Genomic DNA, 18,190 nt, shown 5'->3' with positions numbered 1-18,190 from the left:
AGGCCCCGGAAATTATGTAGGGGCCCTGATTCTGAAAACTAGTATTTCTTTGAGAGGATTTTCATATTTCTCCAAATTATTCTGACTGTGTTAAAGCCCTTTCAGGGTTTTACTGATTTCTGTCAAGTCTAAGGAACGGCCATCATGTTACCACGGTTTGAAACCCACATCACAGCATGAAGGGTCGGTCATCTTCGAGGGTGGAGATGACCACTGCGATATCCTCCTCATCTCAATCTGGGAGCATCTTCTCCAGCTAAGGCTCATTCTTCTGAGTAGTCCCCCCCCCAACCCCCACTCCTCACAGCAGATCCGAGTCCTTTGTATTCAGATTTTAATTTTTGAAGTCCTTTGGCAGGTAAGGTATGTGACAAATACCGTGGTAACTCCAGAGTGCAGGAAATAGGCGAAAAATGATGACAAAAAAGGAAAATGCAAATGGGGGTGTGTGACTATTCAGTAACAATAATAATGATGTGATAAGTCTTGTTAACAGTGACTCTGCACATGAGCTCTGTCTGGTTGGCTCGCAATTCCCTTAGTCTTCTTGAAGCCTGGCGGGGAAGGGGACTAGCGGGGAAGGGTTGTTATAGGTGAGGAAGCCTTCCAGGGGTAGTCAAGCCCTTGTGATTGCAAACAGTTGCAGCCCCCAGGCCTCCTTTAAAGCAAGAGGAGGACTTGAACTTGCGCTCTGCACGTTCTCTAGCAACGGCGCCTCTTCCGGGGTCTCCTCCAGCTTCCTCCCACTCTTGATCGACCAATCCTTCCGCCCCATCATGGAGGGAAGCAATCTGATTGGCTTAGTCATCGGGAGGGCGGTGCCTTTTAGTGCTGCCTTGGCACCTAGGTCCTGCGACCCATCAGCCTATGAAGGGGCGCCTCGTGGATCAGGTGCTCACCTCTGTCCAGTCAGAGGCCCCGCGGCTGGACTAAGGCGGGACTTGTGGACCGCCATGGTGTGGGCGTAGCCAGCACTGTGACAGACAGGCCGATACAGAGGCCGGAACTCACCTGCTCCTCCCCGACTACCTGAACTCCTGCTTCTGATGCGGAGTGGTTCTCACACCCACCTCAGTCCTCCTTACTCATGCCATCGCTTACCGATCTGCTCTTTCCTCAAATATATCTAGATTTCCTCCAATCTTCCTATGTCCATGGTGACCTTACGGTCTGAACAGGGGGAACCAACATCTTGGCTGCCATCCGACCACAAGCAGTGGTCTTTTTCTAACACAAACCAGGATGGTCATCAGCCCCTCAGTGGGCTCCACATCACTCAGCAGGAACCAGACCTCCTACGGAAGCCTGGAGGCCCTGCGCGGTGGGACCCCTGAGTACCCTGTGACCTGTCCCTCCTCCCTCTCCTCTGTGTCCGCCTTGCCTGCCTTCCGTCGCTCCCAAGCTTTTCCCCGGCCGGGGACCTCCGCGTTTCAGTTCTTCTCTTCAGATGGCTCAGCAGCCCACCCCCTAGCCACTGAACACCTGCTCACTGGAGAGAGCTCAGGTGAATGGTCACCTCCTCAGAGCATCTGTATCTGAGCCCAGGTCTAAACGCATCTTCTGACGTTCTCTCTGCACTTGTCACAACTTACATTTTTGTTTGCATGTTGGTTTAACATCCACGCCTCCTGCTGGAAGACCACGTCTGCAGGGACAAGGGCTGTCTACTTTGCTCCGTGTTGACTTCTAGTGCTGCCCAGCGCGGTGTCCGGATGAATATTTTGTCAGCTCAGGGCCACTAACTTTAAATAGTGTCCTGCAAACATATGTGTAGGCCTGGATGGAGGCTTGGGTGCCTCTGGGGATTGGGAAAGGGGCCAGGAGAGGAACGGTGACGGGGGTGTGTGTGTGTGTCTGTGCGCCTACATGCACGCATGTAAAGTGGGGGGCACTGGCTTCAACTGTAATGATCTTACTTGTAGTGAACAATAAGAATAAATAAAGCACGTGCCAGGTCAGGGAAACCACACTCAGAACAAAATCATCGTGACACGCTGCAGTCAGCGGGTGGGTTTGTCCTCACTTTATTAGTATGTCACCAGAAGTCACCACCTTCACTTGGTTCACCACAAATGGACAGATGTCATAACAGAGGGTGCCACGGGGCCACTGGATTCACTCTTGAGACTTGACCAGGTGGTGGGGGGAATCCAGAGTGGGGGCCCAGGATGGGGACCGCCATTCACTGCACACACGCACACACACAGAGATAGATTTGTGGAGCCTTATATTATACATCTTATATATAGAAAATATATATATTTATACTATACACAGGCAGTTATGCTGCGGGAGGGCCAGGACACCCAGACAAGGGCTGTGGGCACCAGGGGACGGGGAGTGTCACATCAAGGGGCAGCGCTGGGAGATGGCTGGACCAGCCCATCCTCCCACAAACTCTTGGGAGGGGTATTCCCCCTTCCTGCTCCTTAGAGAATCAAAGGGGTCTTGGGCCAAGGTTGGGGGGCCCTCAAGGGGTAACGAGTGGGAGCTCTTGGTTACATGGGGGAAGCCTGGGACCCCCAAGAGTCTTTGAAGATCAAAAATCACAGGGGAGGTTGGAGTAGGGGAGCGGATGCCAGTCCCTGGGGAATTAGTCCCTTGATTGTCACACCCCCAGGTACCAGAAGCCATACCCAGGCAGATGGCCCATGGCTGTGCAGGATGAGTGTTAACTCGGCAGCAGGAGACCTAGGTCCTCAACCTCTGACTCTGGGCGTACCTTTGGACAAGTGACTGTCTTACCGGCCAACTCTACCATCTCTAAGGGTCCTTGCAGCTCTGAACTTGTGTGGAACCCAGTTTTCCTGGGCCCTCTCTTGTGTTTGGTGGAAGGAGGGAGCCCAAACTCAGCAAGGTCAGGCTGCAGGGGCGGACTTCTCCAAAGAAAGAGTTGGAAGCAAGGGAGAGGCAGAGGGAGGGAAAAGAGGATACCATTGGCCTGTGAGCACAGGCTCAAAGTTTGGGGCCTCCAGGGGGCTGTCCTCAGCCAGTGGAAGCAGCAGGGCATCCCTACCAACCTCCCAGAAGGGGAGTCAGGAGCCCTGGGTCCCAGCTGAATCCCGTCCTCTCCCTGCTTCTCACTTCCACCAGTTGGCCCCTGCCAACACCCAGCCTTATGGTGGGATCATGTCTGGGTTGTACCCCAGGTGGAATGAGGAATGCAAAGACAAGATTCCATGCCCCTCCCCCCTAGCAGGGGTCCTGACGTAAGCTTTCCTGGTCTGGGGAGGCAGGGAGAGTCTCTAAGAAACACCCAGGGGATCGGTGAAGCCTTAAGTGCAGCCTGCCCTCTGGCTCAGTATCCCGAGACACTGGTCAGTGCCGGGGAGAATGGATGGGCGGCACCCTGGGGTCTCCTGGGGTCCATCGGCAGGGGGTGTTTGGTGGGGGGTGGGTGAGGGGAAGGACCTGTCTCAGCCCCCTGCATTTGCCAGAAGCGCCCCCACAAGCACCCATGCCCTTACCTGCTTCGCAAACCTGGCCCCGGTGCAGGCTCCGCTGCTCGGCCTGGTAGATGCCACAACCCCATCCCATCCTCACTTGCACCACTGCGGGGCGGGGGTACCAGAGACAGAGCCCCTTGCCATGTGGAAAACTGAAGTCTGCGATGACCAGCTATTGCTCAGCTGTCTGGGGTTCTCTCCTGTCATTGCTGCCCCTTATGAGGACTTGAACAGGCTTACGTTCAGATCCACGCTCCACTGCTAACTCGTTTACACTCTGAGCCTCAGTTTCCCCTTCTGTTAAGTGGGGACAACGATGCTACCTCTCTACCTAGGAAATTCCTTCTCCTTCCCTCATGGCTAACTGCTGCCCGTCCTCCCGGCCCCTCCTAGGGGCGCCGCGTCCCTTGGCAAGCGTGCAGATAGCACCCTGCCCTCTCGTGGACCCTGGGTACGGTGGCTGGCTTGGTGCTCATCTCTGGATGGCCAGCTCGCACACCTTCTGAATCCCTGGCACAGGACAGCCACGGAGTCAATGGGCAAGCGAGTGAGTATCACCTGTCTCTGAGGGTTCTCGTGGGGGCATGGGGTGCTGGCGGGGGAACATCCAGCATGGAGCCAAGTCACAATCCCCTGGCCCTGCTCCGCGGGGCACTGGCCAGTGGACCCGGGGCCCCACGTCTCCCCACACTTCTCTCTCTCTCTCCTTTAAGGCCTCCCTGTCCTTTAAGATTCAGTGAAGAATCCGCCTGTGCGAGAGTCCCTCCCCAACCCTCCTTGTGCCTTTGGAGACACTTGCTACCGTCTGCACTGCAGCCCCCAGCCTCCCCCAGCCCACCACGCACCAGGGGCTCTCAGCGTTCATGCTGGGAGCAGTCTGTCCCATGGCAGCAGCTCGAAGGCTGGCCTTGCTGGCTCCAGAGCCCCCTGCCCCCTACTCGGACTCCCACAGGGTGACTGTCCTCTCAACAGGCCTTCTGGAAGGCCAGTGGAAGGACCCTCCATGTCCTTGGCTGTTCTGGCCCCTGAGCCCCTGGCTAACCCCGGCTGAGGGAAATATGACACAGTGTCCCAGATCAGTTCTGTTTCCTGGGAGGTCACAAGGGCAGGACAGGGAATCGGGCACCTGCTGGGTGGCTGGGGCCAAGAAACCCAGGCAGCAAGCCCAGCTCTGCCACTTATTCACTGTGACCTTGGGCCGGTCGCTCCCCGTTCTGGGCCTCCTTGTCCACCCAGCCCTGGGCAGGGACGATGGTCAATCCTTTGGGAGGCCACACAGAGGGTGCTGGAGCTCCCGGTGGGGCACGCACAGCATGGAGCAGTACATGGGGAAACAAGCAAGTGAGGCGAACCCTTTGGCCCTCCCACCCTGATGGGAGGCCAGGGGAGGGGCCGGTGGGGATGTGGGGAGAGGGGCCTAGAGGCAGGGCTGTCCCACTGTGGGGAGCAGCCTGGCAGAACAAGCCCCTGACCTGCAGCAGAATCAGGGTTATCTCACGGGCTGAGGTCCCCGAGGCCTCCCAGAGTGACGGGAGTACTGAGTGGTGGAGCCCCAGGCTCGGGGACGGGGAAGGCAGGGAGGACTGGGGACAGCAGGGGCTCTCTGGTCAGGTGGCCCGGGCTTGGCCCCAACTCTATCACTGGCTGCCTGAGTGACCCTGGGCAAGGGACCTTGACCTCTCCAGGCCCCGATGTCCTGCGGGTGTTCCCACCCACCCTGGAGCCAAACCTTCCCAGCACCGTCCGGTCTATCTTTCACACCGATTTCCACTTCCGGGACCAGCGGGGCTTCTCTGTGCCTCGTCTTCCCTCTTCCCGGGACCACTGGTCTCTCACCACCGGTGTCAAGCACATACCTGACACACAGCAGGCACTCGATGAACGCTCGGTGACACAATGCACGAACGCGAACGCCCCCAGCCCCTGCTGGACAGACTTGCACACATGTGGAGACGAACCTCCAGCCCCTTGCAGCCCCAGCCCACCCTGAGCTGCCCTGGACCTCAGGGGAACAACCCAGAGGCTGCCAAGGCGCTGGGCAGGGCAGCCTGAGAGGGAGCAGGGTCTGGGTGTGGGCAGGGGGAAAGGGCGGGGGGCAGCTGGGGACGGGGCGGGGACAGGCGAGGGGCAGGTGGTCACTGCAGCTCAGTAGCCCTGCGACTGGTAGCCCTGGGGCTCGGTGTCAAAGGTGTTGGCGGGCTGCTGGTAGGTACCGCCCATGCCGGCGGGGTCTGGCCCGGCGCTGGGCTCCACGTAGGGGGCGTAAGGCATGCTGGAGTCCTGGCTGGGGTCCATGTAGTCCTGGGAGAAGAGGGCCGAGTCGGCGCCAATCTGGTACCGCTGGAAGGCCAGCACGGCCTGACCCGCCTGGGATGGGGGCCGGCGGGGACAAGGACAGGCGGGAGGGGATGGTTAGAGGAGAGACAGACAAGAACAGCGGGTTAGTGGCAGTTAGTTCACAGGACACAGGCAGTAGGGGTTAAATATCCTCAAAGCACGGGAGACGAGACCAAGCCTGACTGAGGGGGAGTCTGTCCTGGCGGCCAGCCCTTGAGACATGCAGAGCCACACTGTCCATCCGGCCAGAAAGACCTTCAGAAGTCACCCGTCCCCTGTCCCCCAATCCCAGAGGTCCTGATGGGTCAGCAAATGTCCTCCGCTCTGGAGTGTTAAAATGGCCCAAAGGCCACAACACCATTCTCAAACTGTGTTCTCAGGGGTGTTATGCGGAATGGGGAACACAGATTTTTGGGGGGCTAGAGAACAGCTGGCATCTCCTAAAAGCCGTCCCGTCTCTCTTGCAGCTAGGTGTAAGCGCGTGACTAAGTCCCGGCCAGCACACTGCCCCAAGTCCTCTGTCCCACCCTTGGACCTGACGCCTGGAATGCGGATGTGGTAGCTAGAGCCCTAGCTGCCACGCAGGACCACGAGGTCCATGAGCCAAATTGGAGGGATGGGAAAGGCCTGGGTCACGAAAGACCTCTGGAGCCACTATGCCAGCCCTGGACTGTCCTCTCAGACTTGGGCTTCATTTAAACCACTGTGATTTATAATATCACGCGCTGCTGCACCTCATTCTAACTAAAACATATGGTCAAACAAGTTTGGGAACAGAGTAAAATAAGCCACAGGACTTGTCAGAGCCTTGACTCATGTATGCTGGGATCCCCCAGGGGAAAACTATGGCAAGCAGCATTTGCCAACCTTATCTGACCAGCAAAGCCCTTTCCCACAGGACCTAGTTGGGAAAGCCTGGTCTACAGCACATGTACGTAGGCGGGAAATTCTTTTTCAGCAAAAACAATTGCATTGTTATTAAGGACAATGACATTGACCACACCAAGCTAGGGAATAAATTTTAAAAAAATAGCTTTTAGGTTTACATGGAAAGCCTCCGCCCGAGATCTTTCTAGCAGACTACCCGGAAACACCGATGGAAAGATGCTAATGCTCTACATACCCGCTTTTGGGCTGGGAAGACTGAGGCTTGGTTAAGGGAGACGTCATGGCAGAGTTAGTGCCAGAACCCAGACCTGGACACAGAGGTCCTGCCTCTTCCCTGGCCGGGGCCCTCCCCATCTCCTTCCCTTTCATCAGCCCCCTGACAAGGCAAGAAACCAACAAGGAACCCCAAAGGGCCATCTGGTGAGAGGTAGGGGGTGAAGTGTGCTTGGCATTTTATTCTAGAAAATTCCAGAAGCCCAGTGACTAGGCACTGACGATTTGTGTCACTGGTAAAAGCTCTGAGGGGCAGTCCTTCTGCATGGTGGCTGTTTAAAGCAGTACGGGAGCCTGAGAAAGGCGGACCAGGCGTACAGGAGTTGAGCTGAGGAACTCAGGCCTCCCTTCGCCAGCCAGTTCGAGGCCACAACACAAGAGCCTGGGGGGGAGGGGGAGCAGGACAGGGACCCTGCGGGACTGGGGTGCAAAGGGGAGGCTGGGGGTTCTGCTCAGAGCCCAGCGACCTGGTGGCGCGCCTGGCCCTGCTTCATCAGAGTGGGTACACTGTCTGTGGCCGACTGCACTTGTATGCCTCTAGAGTTAGGAAGCTCACTCTCTTTGTGCTTTGCTCTGGGGGCCTATTTGCTCTAAGACTCCCTCAGCTCCTGCAGACAGTGGAGGGATAGGTGGATCCTGCCCAGGTAACTGGAGGCCGTGTAGAACTGGAGGCCAGAGCCTTTTGGAAGAACAAGGACTCACCCCATGAGAATTGCCCCCAAAGCAGGGATTATGGAGGTGTCTCTGACTCCTGGGAGAGAATGAATGAATGAATGTATGAAAGAACAAAAGACCTACATTTATTGAGCATCTCTGTGCCAAGCCCTGTGCCAGCCTTTCTTTCGTCTGCACAACAGCCCTGAGAGGTTGGTCCACTGGATAGTGGACAGAGGCTCAGAGAGGTGCAGGGCTCTGCCCAGGGTCACACAGCATACGAGAGCAGAGCCAGGCGAGGAGTCCGCTGACGTCCTCGGCCAGGCCCCCCCAGCAGCCAGCCTCCACGGGGACTGTAAGCTCAGCCTTCGTGCTGCAGCGAGGGCCAGGCTCTCCCAATGCCCAGAGTCAGCACCCTGGCAGCCCGTGTACGACCCACCTCCAACCCTCTGATAGTCTCTGGCAGTCTGTTTGGGGGAAACTGCATTTGTCTTCCCCTCCCCAGCCCGTGGGCTCCGGGGGCCAGGGACCCCGTCTGATTCATCACTAGGCACAACACAGCTCAATAAATGTTTACTGAATGAATGGACAAACGAAACATAAAGGAGGCAACAAGTGAATAAGTGGCAGGACTGAACTGGCCTCGCCAGCCAGCCTTCCCCTGCCCTGCGTGCCCTGGTATCCTGGCCACTCCAGGCAGCAGGCCGCCCCCCACAACTGCGCATGACACGGGGCACCCCTGCCTCTGGAAGCTGGGCAGGCCTACGGCTGTGCCGAGGTGGGAAACAGTGTGCTGTATTCCTCCTGGAAGGTAAGGTCCTTGAATCTCCGCACGGCCAGGGCTGCGGTCAGGCTCTGCCAGGAGAGAGCAGGGGTGAGGCCAGTGGGGAAGAGCTGGGAAAGGCAGAAGTGCCAGCAGGGAGGCTGGCTTCAGTGGGCCAGTGGGCACCTGTCAGTCAGGCTTTTGGATCTGCCCCTGGAAGTCCTGCTGTCCAATCACCCACTCCTCCTCCATGAACCCCACCCCCATCTCAGGGCTCACTGTTCCAAATACCTCCCTGTAGGGCTGGGGGGGCGGCGCTGGGTCATCCCCACAATGGGGCACCTTCTCTGGTCTGAGATGCCCTGGGGTCACCTGATTCTTCCTGCTCAACCTTGAGGACCTGGACGGCTGGTGTGACCACAGCTGGGGAGCTGGGGCCTGAACCACAGGTGTTCTCTAAACTCTAGTTCCTAATGTTGCATCGCGGCGGGGGGGGGGGTCCCAAGAGAAAAATGGATATTCAGGGGCCATCGTAAGGAGCAGGAAGTCACTCCAGGACAAGCCCAGGAGGGTAGAGGGACAGGGAGGGCTGGCTGCAGCACGCTTTGCAGAAGGGGCGAAGGCAGTCCACATCCAGCCCCAGGGGCTCTTGCAAAAGGCTGGGCTCAGGTCGGCCGGAAGGCCTGGAGGGGAAGGGGGTGCACGCAGGGGTGGGAGAACCCTTGGGACGGGAGCCTGGAGCCCACGTGACCCCAGACATCTGCAGGAGGGAGATGAGGGGAGAAAAAGTACATCAAGGCACCCCGGAACCGGTGGGAAAGAAGGCCCAGCCCGGGTCTGGAGCTTGCCGAGGGGGCCGCTGGCCAGTCGGGCCCAGAGACGTGCTTTCTTTGATCCACATGGTATTTTTTTAACCTGAATAAATCGCTAACACATAAAAGATCAGATTTCACACAGAAATTCAGATTTCTGGCTTCCCTGGAAAACAGGAAGACCTGGCCAGTGTGGATCCCCATTTCTGCTTTGGAACAGGGGCCGAGGGTGCCCATTTTGGGCCATGCACCTGCCACCGGCCCACTCATCATTTCTCACGTGCTGCCTGCCCCATGGGCGTCTGGGTTTGTGACACCCTCCCACCCCAAATCCAATCTCCTGATTTTACAGATGGGAAGACAGAGGCCCGGAAAATTAGAGGCAGCCCCAAGATGTGGCCCAGGTCTCCTGACGCCTAGGAGCCTTATCTTCCCGGCTAGGCCTCTGCTTGTGTTTGGAAAAGGTTAGAGTAAATGCCCACGACCCAGCTACCAGAGTGTTGTGAGGGGCGTTCACGATCACTGGAGGGGGGTGCTCTGTGCCAAAGCGAGGGTCTCCCGTCCTAGGGGACTGTCCTCGCTGGCACTGGCGACAGCCTCCTTCCTCAGGATGCGGCCCTGTGTGAGCGTCGAGGAGAGACGCAGGGGGCCGTTCGGGCCCCAGGAAGCAGGAGGCCCTGGCGAAGCGGCAAGGCCGGCAGCCCAGGCCTGGCTGGGCCGGGAGAGTGCGCGCTGCGCGGGCGGCTGTACTCACCCACGTGAAAATGGAGAAGAAGGAGAAGGTGATGGCCGCCCGGGCAGCATCTGTCCCTTCATTCATCGGGTTGTCCTTGGGCTTGGACACCTGCCACTGGTTGGCCAGGAAGCAGAAGCCCACGAACCAGAGGAAGGCCCAGAAGGCTGGGGGGTCCACCAGGGCCAGGCAGAAGGGGCCACACGCGAGAGAGGGTGAGTGGGGAGGAACAGGGAGAAGCACGGCTCCCACACTCCCCCACCCCCAAAGGGAGAGGCGGGGGCAGGGGGGTGCCAGAGAGGGAAGCACAGGGAAGGTGAGGCCAGAGCAGGGAGGTCGGTCAGACGCGGAGCGGGAGAGAGAGCACAGAAAGGAGCCGGCCGTGCGGGCCACGCAGCCAGCAGCAGAGCCGGGGAGAGCCAGGGGCAGTGAGGGGAGGGAAGGAAGGAGAGACAGAGAGAGAAAAGTCAGTCAGCCTGGGCGGGCATTTCTGTCACCTCAGCCAAACACAGATATCCTAGCTGAATCCCTGCCTGGGGACTGCAGAGCGCCCTGCAGCAGTCTGGGAGGGGCACTGGTCTGACCCCCGGCCCACTGTGGCCTTCCAGAGAAGTGGGCAGAGAGAGGCTGGAGGAGGCTGGGCAAGGGGGGCAGCTGGGCTGCGCGGGTCTGAGCACTGACTTCTCCTGTGCCTGCAGCCCGGCAAAGCCCGAGGTTAGGGAGGGGCCTGGGGAGTTGAGCCGTGGGAGCCTTGTGGCAATGAGATCTGTGGGTGCCCAGAGTCCACCCAGAAAGAACCAGAGCTGCTCCGATAAAGCGTGTGTGTGTTGAAGGGCTGGGCTGTCTGGAGACCAACATCTCCCACAGGCACTGCTGGGGAACCCTGGGGCTCCGTGGAATACAGTTTGAGAACTACTAATTTCATTCTCTCAAGTTTAAGGGACTGGCCTTACTGCTTCCAGTCAGCCAGGCTCATCCTGAGAGTCCCAGGCCCAGTAATGGGGGGGAAGTCCCAGCCAGAGGCCTGAGACCACAGCCAAAGCCTCACTGCCCCTCGACCAAAGCACCCAGTGATCAGAGCCTCAGAACTCGTGGGGACAGAGGTCAGGTCATCTCTGCCAAAGGCTGTTTCTGGAGGACAGGGACAGCAGGTCACCCTCCCCGGGCCTGGACTGTGTGCCTTACTTGCCTTACTTCTCAACGAGGCTCCACCAAGGGAGGTGATAGAGAAAAGGCCTGGAGGGCAGGAAGCCCTGTCCCCTCCCTGCTGTGGAGCCGAGGGCCTTCCCAGGGTCTCAGGCCCGGGCCTGGTCCCACCACTCCCTGTTGCCAGCCACGTGACCCCGAGTCTGTCCCCTCACCCCGCCCCCGTGGCCGGGGGGGACTCACCCGAGACTCCGATGTCGGACAGCACGGCTTTCTTGCGGTCCTTCACGCTGCTGATCTGCGGGAAGTACGCGTCCAGCGCCAGGTAGAGCAGGCAGGTGAGGAAGGCGAGCACGCCCACGGCCACGCCGTAGCTGCAGGCGCTGGGGTTGCGGTTGTAGATGCAGAACTTCTCGCCCCCCGAGTTGCTGTTGAGGTAGCCCTCGTTCACGATGGAGCCGAACACCACGATGGAGAACACCTGTCGGGTGGGGGAGGGGCCGGGCCGGGCCTGAGACCCAGCGCCGGGCCTGGGGAAGGGAGGCTACGCCCCTCGGCCTGCCGCGTGCCCCCACCCCAGGGAGCCCTCTTCACCCCAAACGTCCACAAGGCTGCTGTTAAGCGGGCATTGCGGAGGGGAGGCCCAGAGAGGGAGGACAACGCGCTCAGGGGCACACGGCGCAGGAGGGCACAATCGCTTCCTTCCTCCGCCTCGGGCTCTAAGGACCCTCTGACCACAGATTTGCCCGTACCGTCAGGTACGTACCCACCAGGTCCTGAGAGGCCGTCTTCTCCTGACACCAAGATTCTTGTAGAATTGGACCTGGCCTCCCAGAACGAGTGGTCTCATGCCCTTCTTGGAGGTAGACCTGCCAAGCCCCCACCCCTAGGCTGCCTCCCCCAGATGCTGGCACAGGCCCAGCCCCATCTCCCATCATGACCTGAGCCGAAGGCAGACGCTTAACCAGCTGAGCCACCCAGGTGCCCCTAAACCTCTGACTCTTGGTTTGGGCTCAGGTCATGATCTTGGGGTCCTGGGATCAAGCCCCGTGGCCAGCTCTGCGCTCAGCAGGGAGTCTGCACGGGGTTCTTTCCCTCTGCCCCTCCCATCGCTCGTTCTCTCTCTCTCTCTCTCTCAAATAAACATATTAATTAAAAAAAAAAAAAAGAGTAACACCAGTCACAGTCTAGCCAATGACAGGGCAACCTGCACGTCCCCGAGCACAGTGCACGTGGTACCTCGTTTACCCCACCGACCCTCTCTGATGGGTCTATTGTAGCTGGGTAGGCGGCCCCCCCATCTCCCGACCCCACCTCCCGGTATTCACAGCCTTGTGCAACCTCCTCCCCCTTGAGTGTGGGCCCGGCCTCGTGATTCACTTCTAACCAACAGCATATTGCAAAAAGCGGACAGATAACATCTCTGCCAGGAGAGCACAAAGATTTTGGCTTCCACTTGCTTACCCTCTCTTGCCACTCCCTGCTTGCTCGCTCTAATGGAAGAAGCTGCCATGTTTTGAGCCGCCCCGTGGAGAGGCCCACGTGGCACGGACTGACGGAGGCCTCCAGCCAACAGTCAACTCAGCCCGTAAGGAATTGAGTCCTGCCAGTACCAGGTAAGTGGGCTCGAAAATGGATCCGCCCTCAGCCTGCAGATAGGATCACAGCCCTGGCTGACCCCACGATGTGACCCGTGAGAGATCCTGAGGCAGCGGCAGCTGGCTAAGCAGATTCCTGACGTCAGAAACTAGGAGAGGACAAATCTGTTGTTTAAAGCCACTTCGTTTTGGGATATTTTGTTACACAGCAATAGCTAACTAATACATTAGTATCACCAGCATTTTGCAGATGAGATAGTTAAGGTATGAGTATTGATTCATGTGACCAGAGTCACAAAACCATAAGGTTTTAGAGTCCAGGGCTGGACTCTAAAGTTCATGCTTCAGGGGCACCTCTGACTTCAGCTCAGGTCATGATCTCAAGGTCCTGGGATTGAGCCCTGCATCAGGCTCCCCACTCAGGGGAGTCTGCTTGTCTCTTTCCCTCTACCCCTCCCCCTGCTTGGGTGCTCTCTCTCTCTCTCAAATAAATAAAATCTTAAAAAAAAAAAAAAATTTATGCTTTATCCTCCTGCCTCTCCCTCCCCTGAAACCGTTTGAGGATGAAGGGGCCCGGACTCAACAGGCAGAGCCTCAGCGGTGGTCTTCAGTGAGCCTGACGCAGAGGCCGGAGGAGATTTTTACTGTCCGTTTTCCACTTCTTTGTGTTTTCCAATTTTTCTAAAATAAGAAACTATCATTTCAGGCATGTTTTCATCCTCACCTGATACTCAGGATGGGCAGTAACTCCGTGGCAGGAGTGGGAAAACACAGGAGAAGTATTATTATTTTTTAAATCTCATTTCCTAAGATGTCTATACTTTATTTTTTTTTAAAGACTTTATTTGAGAGAGACAGAGAGCATACATGAGCAGGGGCAGAGGGAGATGGAGAGGGAGAAGCAGACTCCCCGCTGAGCAGGAAGCCCGACATGGGGCTTGATCCCAGGACCCCGGAAGCATGACCTGAGCCCAAGGCAGATGCTTAATCTGAGCCACCCGGGTACCCCTAAGATGTCCATAGTTTACATGGGTTTTGTAATGTACTGGATCTGTGTAGTAGAAATGTATATAGAACAGATAAATCTACATTTACTGGGAGGATTGATTCAAAAGTTTTTTTTCCTAAAGGAGGGCATGACCAAAAGTCTGGAGATCATTGGTTCATGGCACTGTGTGTTAAGAAAAATTCTAACCCAGGGGCGCCTGGGTGGCACAGCAGTTAAGCGTCTGCCTTCGGCTCAGGGCGTGATCCCGGCGTTCTCGGATCGAGCCCCACATCAGGCTCCTCCGCTATGAGCCTGCTTCTTCCTCTCCCACTCCCCCTGCTTGTGTTCCCTCTCTCGCTGGCTGTCTCTATCTCTGTCAAATAAATAAATAAAATCTTTAAAAAAAAAAAAAAAGAAAAATTCTAACCCAAATGTCCATCGATGGATGAATGGAGAAACAGGTTATGGCATATCCACATAATGGAATAGTGTTCCGTCATGAAAACAAACAACAAAACAGTTCTGAGACATGCTACAACCAGATGAACCTTAAAACGAGTGGAAAAAGAGGTGAAGGAAGTCAAACACAGAAGGTCAATGTTACATGCCTTTGTTTATGTACTGTATCCTTAACAGGCAAAACTGACAAGCAGCAGACCGGAGGCGACCAGGGCTGCGGGAGGGGAGGATGGGGAGTGATTACTTAATGAGCTCGGGGTGTTTTTTATGGGGTGATGAAAAGTTTTGAAACTGGACAGAGGTATTCATTGCACAACATAAATGCCACTGAACCGTGTGCTTTAAAATTGGTTACTGCGCGCTATGTGAGTTTTTCTGCAATTAAAAAAAAAAAGACAAGATTGTGGGGCTGTGTCCTGGTTCAACCATGAGCACACAGGTGGGCCGTGGTGGCCCGTGAGCCACACATTTGCCACTTCAGACTTGAGAGTGTATACAAGGCCACGGTCCAGCCCCGTGCGGGCATGCTGGCTCTCGGCGTGGCCCTGTCACACGTTCTGCGTCCTCACGATCACCCCACGCAGCGCAGAGGGCAATTCGCGCTGCTCCCAATTAGCGGCGTAGGAAAACTGAGCCTCAGAAACAGCAGGGGGCACTGCTGTCAACAGGACAGGCTGATCCTGACCCCAGGTGTCTCTGATTCTCAGCCCTGTGCTCTTCCCCACCTGACCAAGCCGACTCTCAGCCTCTGGGGGTGGCCCTGAAGGAGGGGTGGTCTCTCCCGCCGTGTGACTGAGTGCCAAGTCTGGTGCTCGGGGGCATGGGAGGGGAGAGGCAGGAAGTCCGGACTTCACAGCAATTGTCTAAGGGACTCCCGGGACACTGACAGTCTGGACAAGCCAGGCAGATGCTGGATACCGGGAAACGAAGACAGTCCCTGATGGCTGGTGGCCAGAGCCATGCACAGCACACCTCCGGGACTGCCATTCACGCAGCCCCTTGGACCAGTGCGCCAAGAGAAGTCCAAGGTCCCTACCAGGAACCTGTTGGGGTCAGGAATCTGAGGCCCGGCTCCGGAGGTCACCTGACATCCCCAATCCAGCAGAATGGAAAAGCCTCTCCATTAGAGGGCACTCCAGACACTGACAAGTCACACAGGGTTGCTGGAGTCAAATCCCAGGCCTGCTGCTATGCTGGGTGGCCTCAGGAAATGACCACCTCTCTGAGCCTCAGATTGGTCCTCTGCAAAAGTTCACCTTCCCTTTAGGGCTAATGGGAGAATTACAGGCAAGTGCCCTGAGCAGAGCAGTGCACGGGACGGACGGGCTTAGCAAGGATTAACTCCCTTCTTCAGAGGCCCCAGGAAAGAAGGAAGAGCACCGGGAAGGCAGTCTTGGGCAGCACTTCCTGCCAGACATGCTCCACCAGGGGTGGGGACAAGGGTGGACCCCCGGCCAAAAGCAGGCCAAGAGGACATTGGAGGGAAACAGGTGGGCGGAAGTTGGGGCTTTGGGGACAGCAGAGAAGGAACCATTAAGACAGGGCCCTCTTGGGGGAGAGAAGCGGGGAGTCCCTGGAGAGGCCGGGAGGCACGTGCTGGAGGCAGCGTGTCCCCAGGAGGGTAAGGCACAAGATCATAACATCCTCCAAGGAACCGGTGGGGCCCAAGGGCGGGGCAGAGAGAGGAGGCTCTGTGCCAGCTCTGGTCCTTCTCTCCAGCCCACGGCTCTCCTCGCAGCTCGGAGTCACCTTGGGCAAGTGACTCGCCCTCTCTGAGCCTCAGTTCCCTCATCCGTAAAGCGCGGCAACCACAGCACTCGAACCACTGGCGTGCTGCTGGGAAGTGATGAGGTCATGCACGTGAGGACCTGCATGTGCTGGGGAGGCAGCGTCCCCGACGCCAGACTGCCGCTGACCAACACGGGGGCGGGGGGAGGGCAGCAGGGGTCAGGAAAGGGAGCCGAGGCGGCAATTTCTGAGCACAGATGAGAAAGCAGCCAGCCAGCCGTGCCAAGATGAGGGGAAGCGTGTTTTGGGCAGAACAGAAAGGGCAGAGGCCGAAGGTGGGAGGAAGTGACCGAGGAGGGGCTGGAGAGGCACCTAGGTCGGGGAGGGAGTGGTGGGGGGAGAAACACAAGGCCAGATGAACCACGGTGTCACAGGGGGGTGACCAGACCCGTGGATCGCCATCCCCAGCCTGCAGCATGAAGGTCCCTAAAGCTGTTCCCCACCGCCTGGCGGACACAATCCGAGCTTCCCGGGCTAGCTGTCAAGGCCCTTGAGCCTCACCTCCCTCCACTGCTCACCTCCCCCCCCCCATTTCCTCTCTGAACCCAGGTTCTACCTGCGTGGGTTATGTTCCGTGGAGACGGATCCAGCTACCACCCAGGTCGGCAGAGCCTGACCCCCAAAGCCTCCAGGGGCAGGAGAGTTCGGAGCCACTTCAGGCCTAGGAGCGGGTGGGTGACTTGATGTGACTTAGGTCTGAGAAGAGCCCCCCTGGGTAGGTGAAAGCTGAGAGACCCCCTGGGGGCTAGGCAGGCGTGGGCAGTGGTGGCGGTGGGACAGGGTGGGCGCTGAACACGTGTGCAAGGGAAAGCCAGCAGCATCTGCTGACATGTTGGCGGAGGGGGATGAGAGGAAGAGCAACGGGGGCTGGGGGTGGCTTGATGACCACCAGGGACACAGGTGCGCATGCCGCGTGCCCGGCACCTGCAGAGCTGGCCCAGGGCAGGGAGCCTCACCGAGACCCGGCCCGAGAGGCTACACAGGGAGAGGTGTTGCCAAGGATACACAACCGGTCCCTTGCAGTCCCCAAGCTCCCTCCAGGACCCTGCAAGGCCCGGGTTAACTTCTCCATTTAGCGGCCGTCCCTCCACCCTAGTGGGAGGGAGCCCCCCAAGAGCGGGCATGGGCCTCAGGTTTCCGTCCCCCAGAGCTCCCATCCCGCTGGGAGGAGGGGGGGGCTCCCTCAGGGTCTGCTAGGTGACTGAAACGTGTCCTCCTCACTCGGGGACCTGCCCAGGGCCGCGGCTGGTCAGGGTGGCTGCGGACGCAAACCCATGTCTCTGCGCCCCGTGCCAGGCTCCGCGTCAGTGCAGGCGGCCTCCAGGGGACTTGCTAAGGCCGGATCTGCAGCAGGCAACGCATGGAAATTAAACCAGAATGAAATTCTATGCTGCTGTGGCCGAACTCTTCCTGACAAGCGCGTCTGCTGGAGGCCCGGGCCACAGGTCCGTGACGGCAAACCAGCGCCCTGGAAACAGGACACGGTGGCCTGGGGGGGGGGGGTCCCAGAGAGGCTGCTGGTCACGGGAAGGCACAGAGAAAAACACCCCTTTTCCTTGAACTAAAGAAAACGCTATAAAAAAAAATTTTTTTTTAAAGACACCAATGTAAATGGGCCGAGGCTGTTTTTTCACCGTCTTTATAATCCAATCCTGGGTCTTTTTAAAAATGGATTTTTAAAAAATGGATTCCAGATGGCAGTTGGAACAGAGCTATGGTGAACTCAGAAAAGCAAATCAGGGGTACCTCAGAATTTTAGGATCTTGGGGTACTGGATTCAGAGACGGAGATTCCAGAGCAGCCAGACACCACCCCCCGCCCCAGCCTCACCTCTGCCCCTTCCCCACTCGACTCCCCCATCCCAGAGGGCCAGGGTTGGCACAGCCGCAGGCTGTTTGGTAAGCCTGCACCTGCTGTCCCCACTCCCAGAATGCCCTTCCTCACCTTTTCCATCTTTCAAATAGGACCGAACTCCTCACCCTTCAAAACTCTCCTCCACCCTGCCCCTGGGCACGCTCCTGGTTGGAACTCATTCCTGGGTCTGTCTCCCCCAGGAGACCCCGAGCTAACCCCACAGCCTCTGCAGGGACTCTGCATCGACTGGGAGTGCCTGCCAAAAATCACGTCACTTCATCCTCACTGAAACGTCTAAGGCGCCCGGGTTTTGGCTCCGGTCGTGAGCTCACAGGAGTGGGATCGAGCCCCGAGTCGGACTCTGCAATGGCTGCGGAGCCTGCTTAAGATTCTCTCTCTCCTTCTCCCTCTGCCCCTCCCTCCCTCTCTTTTTCTTTTTCTTTTTCTTTTT

The 18,190-nt window shown here is 57.7% G+C and overlaps 1 protein-coding gene across 3 annotated transcripts in view; it reads right to left on the bottom strand.

Annotated features, from left to right (window-relative positions):
* Positions 1 to 2,008: 2,008 nt before the first annotated feature.
* SYNGR1 (synaptogyrin 1) overlaps positions 2,009 to 18,190 on the bottom strand; it is a 27,049-nt gene continuing 10,867 nt past the window's right edge. Inside the window, exons 2-4 of one of the 3 annotated variants that reach the window (XM_040637560.1) lie at positions 11,296 to 11,533; positions 9,928 to 10,073; positions 2,009 to 5,813 (exon numbers count right to left, since the gene is read on the bottom strand). In XM_040637560.1, coding sequence (XP_040493494.1) covers positions 5,592 to 5,813; positions 9,928 to 10,073; positions 11,296 to 11,533 — 606 coding nt within the window. In that variant the 3' untranslated portion in view covers positions 2,009 to 5,591. Of the gene's footprint in view, positions 5,814 to 8,155; positions 8,454 to 9,927; positions 10,074 to 11,295; positions 11,534 to 18,190 lie in introns of those variants that run through there. The other 2 variants (XM_040637561.1, XM_040637562.1) reach the window with 2 other exon arrangements.

Source organism: Ursus maritimus, unplaced genomic scaffold, assembly GCF_017311325.1.
Source record: "Ursus maritimus isolate PB19 unplaced genomic scaffold, ASM1731132v1 scaffold_21, whole genome shotgun sequence".
NCBI classification, from domain to species: Eukaryota; Metazoa; Chordata; class Mammalia; order Carnivora; family Ursidae; genus Ursus; species Ursus maritimus.
Note: the sequence above shows the minus strand (reverse complement) of the source record. Positions and strands in the feature narration are given on the sequence as shown.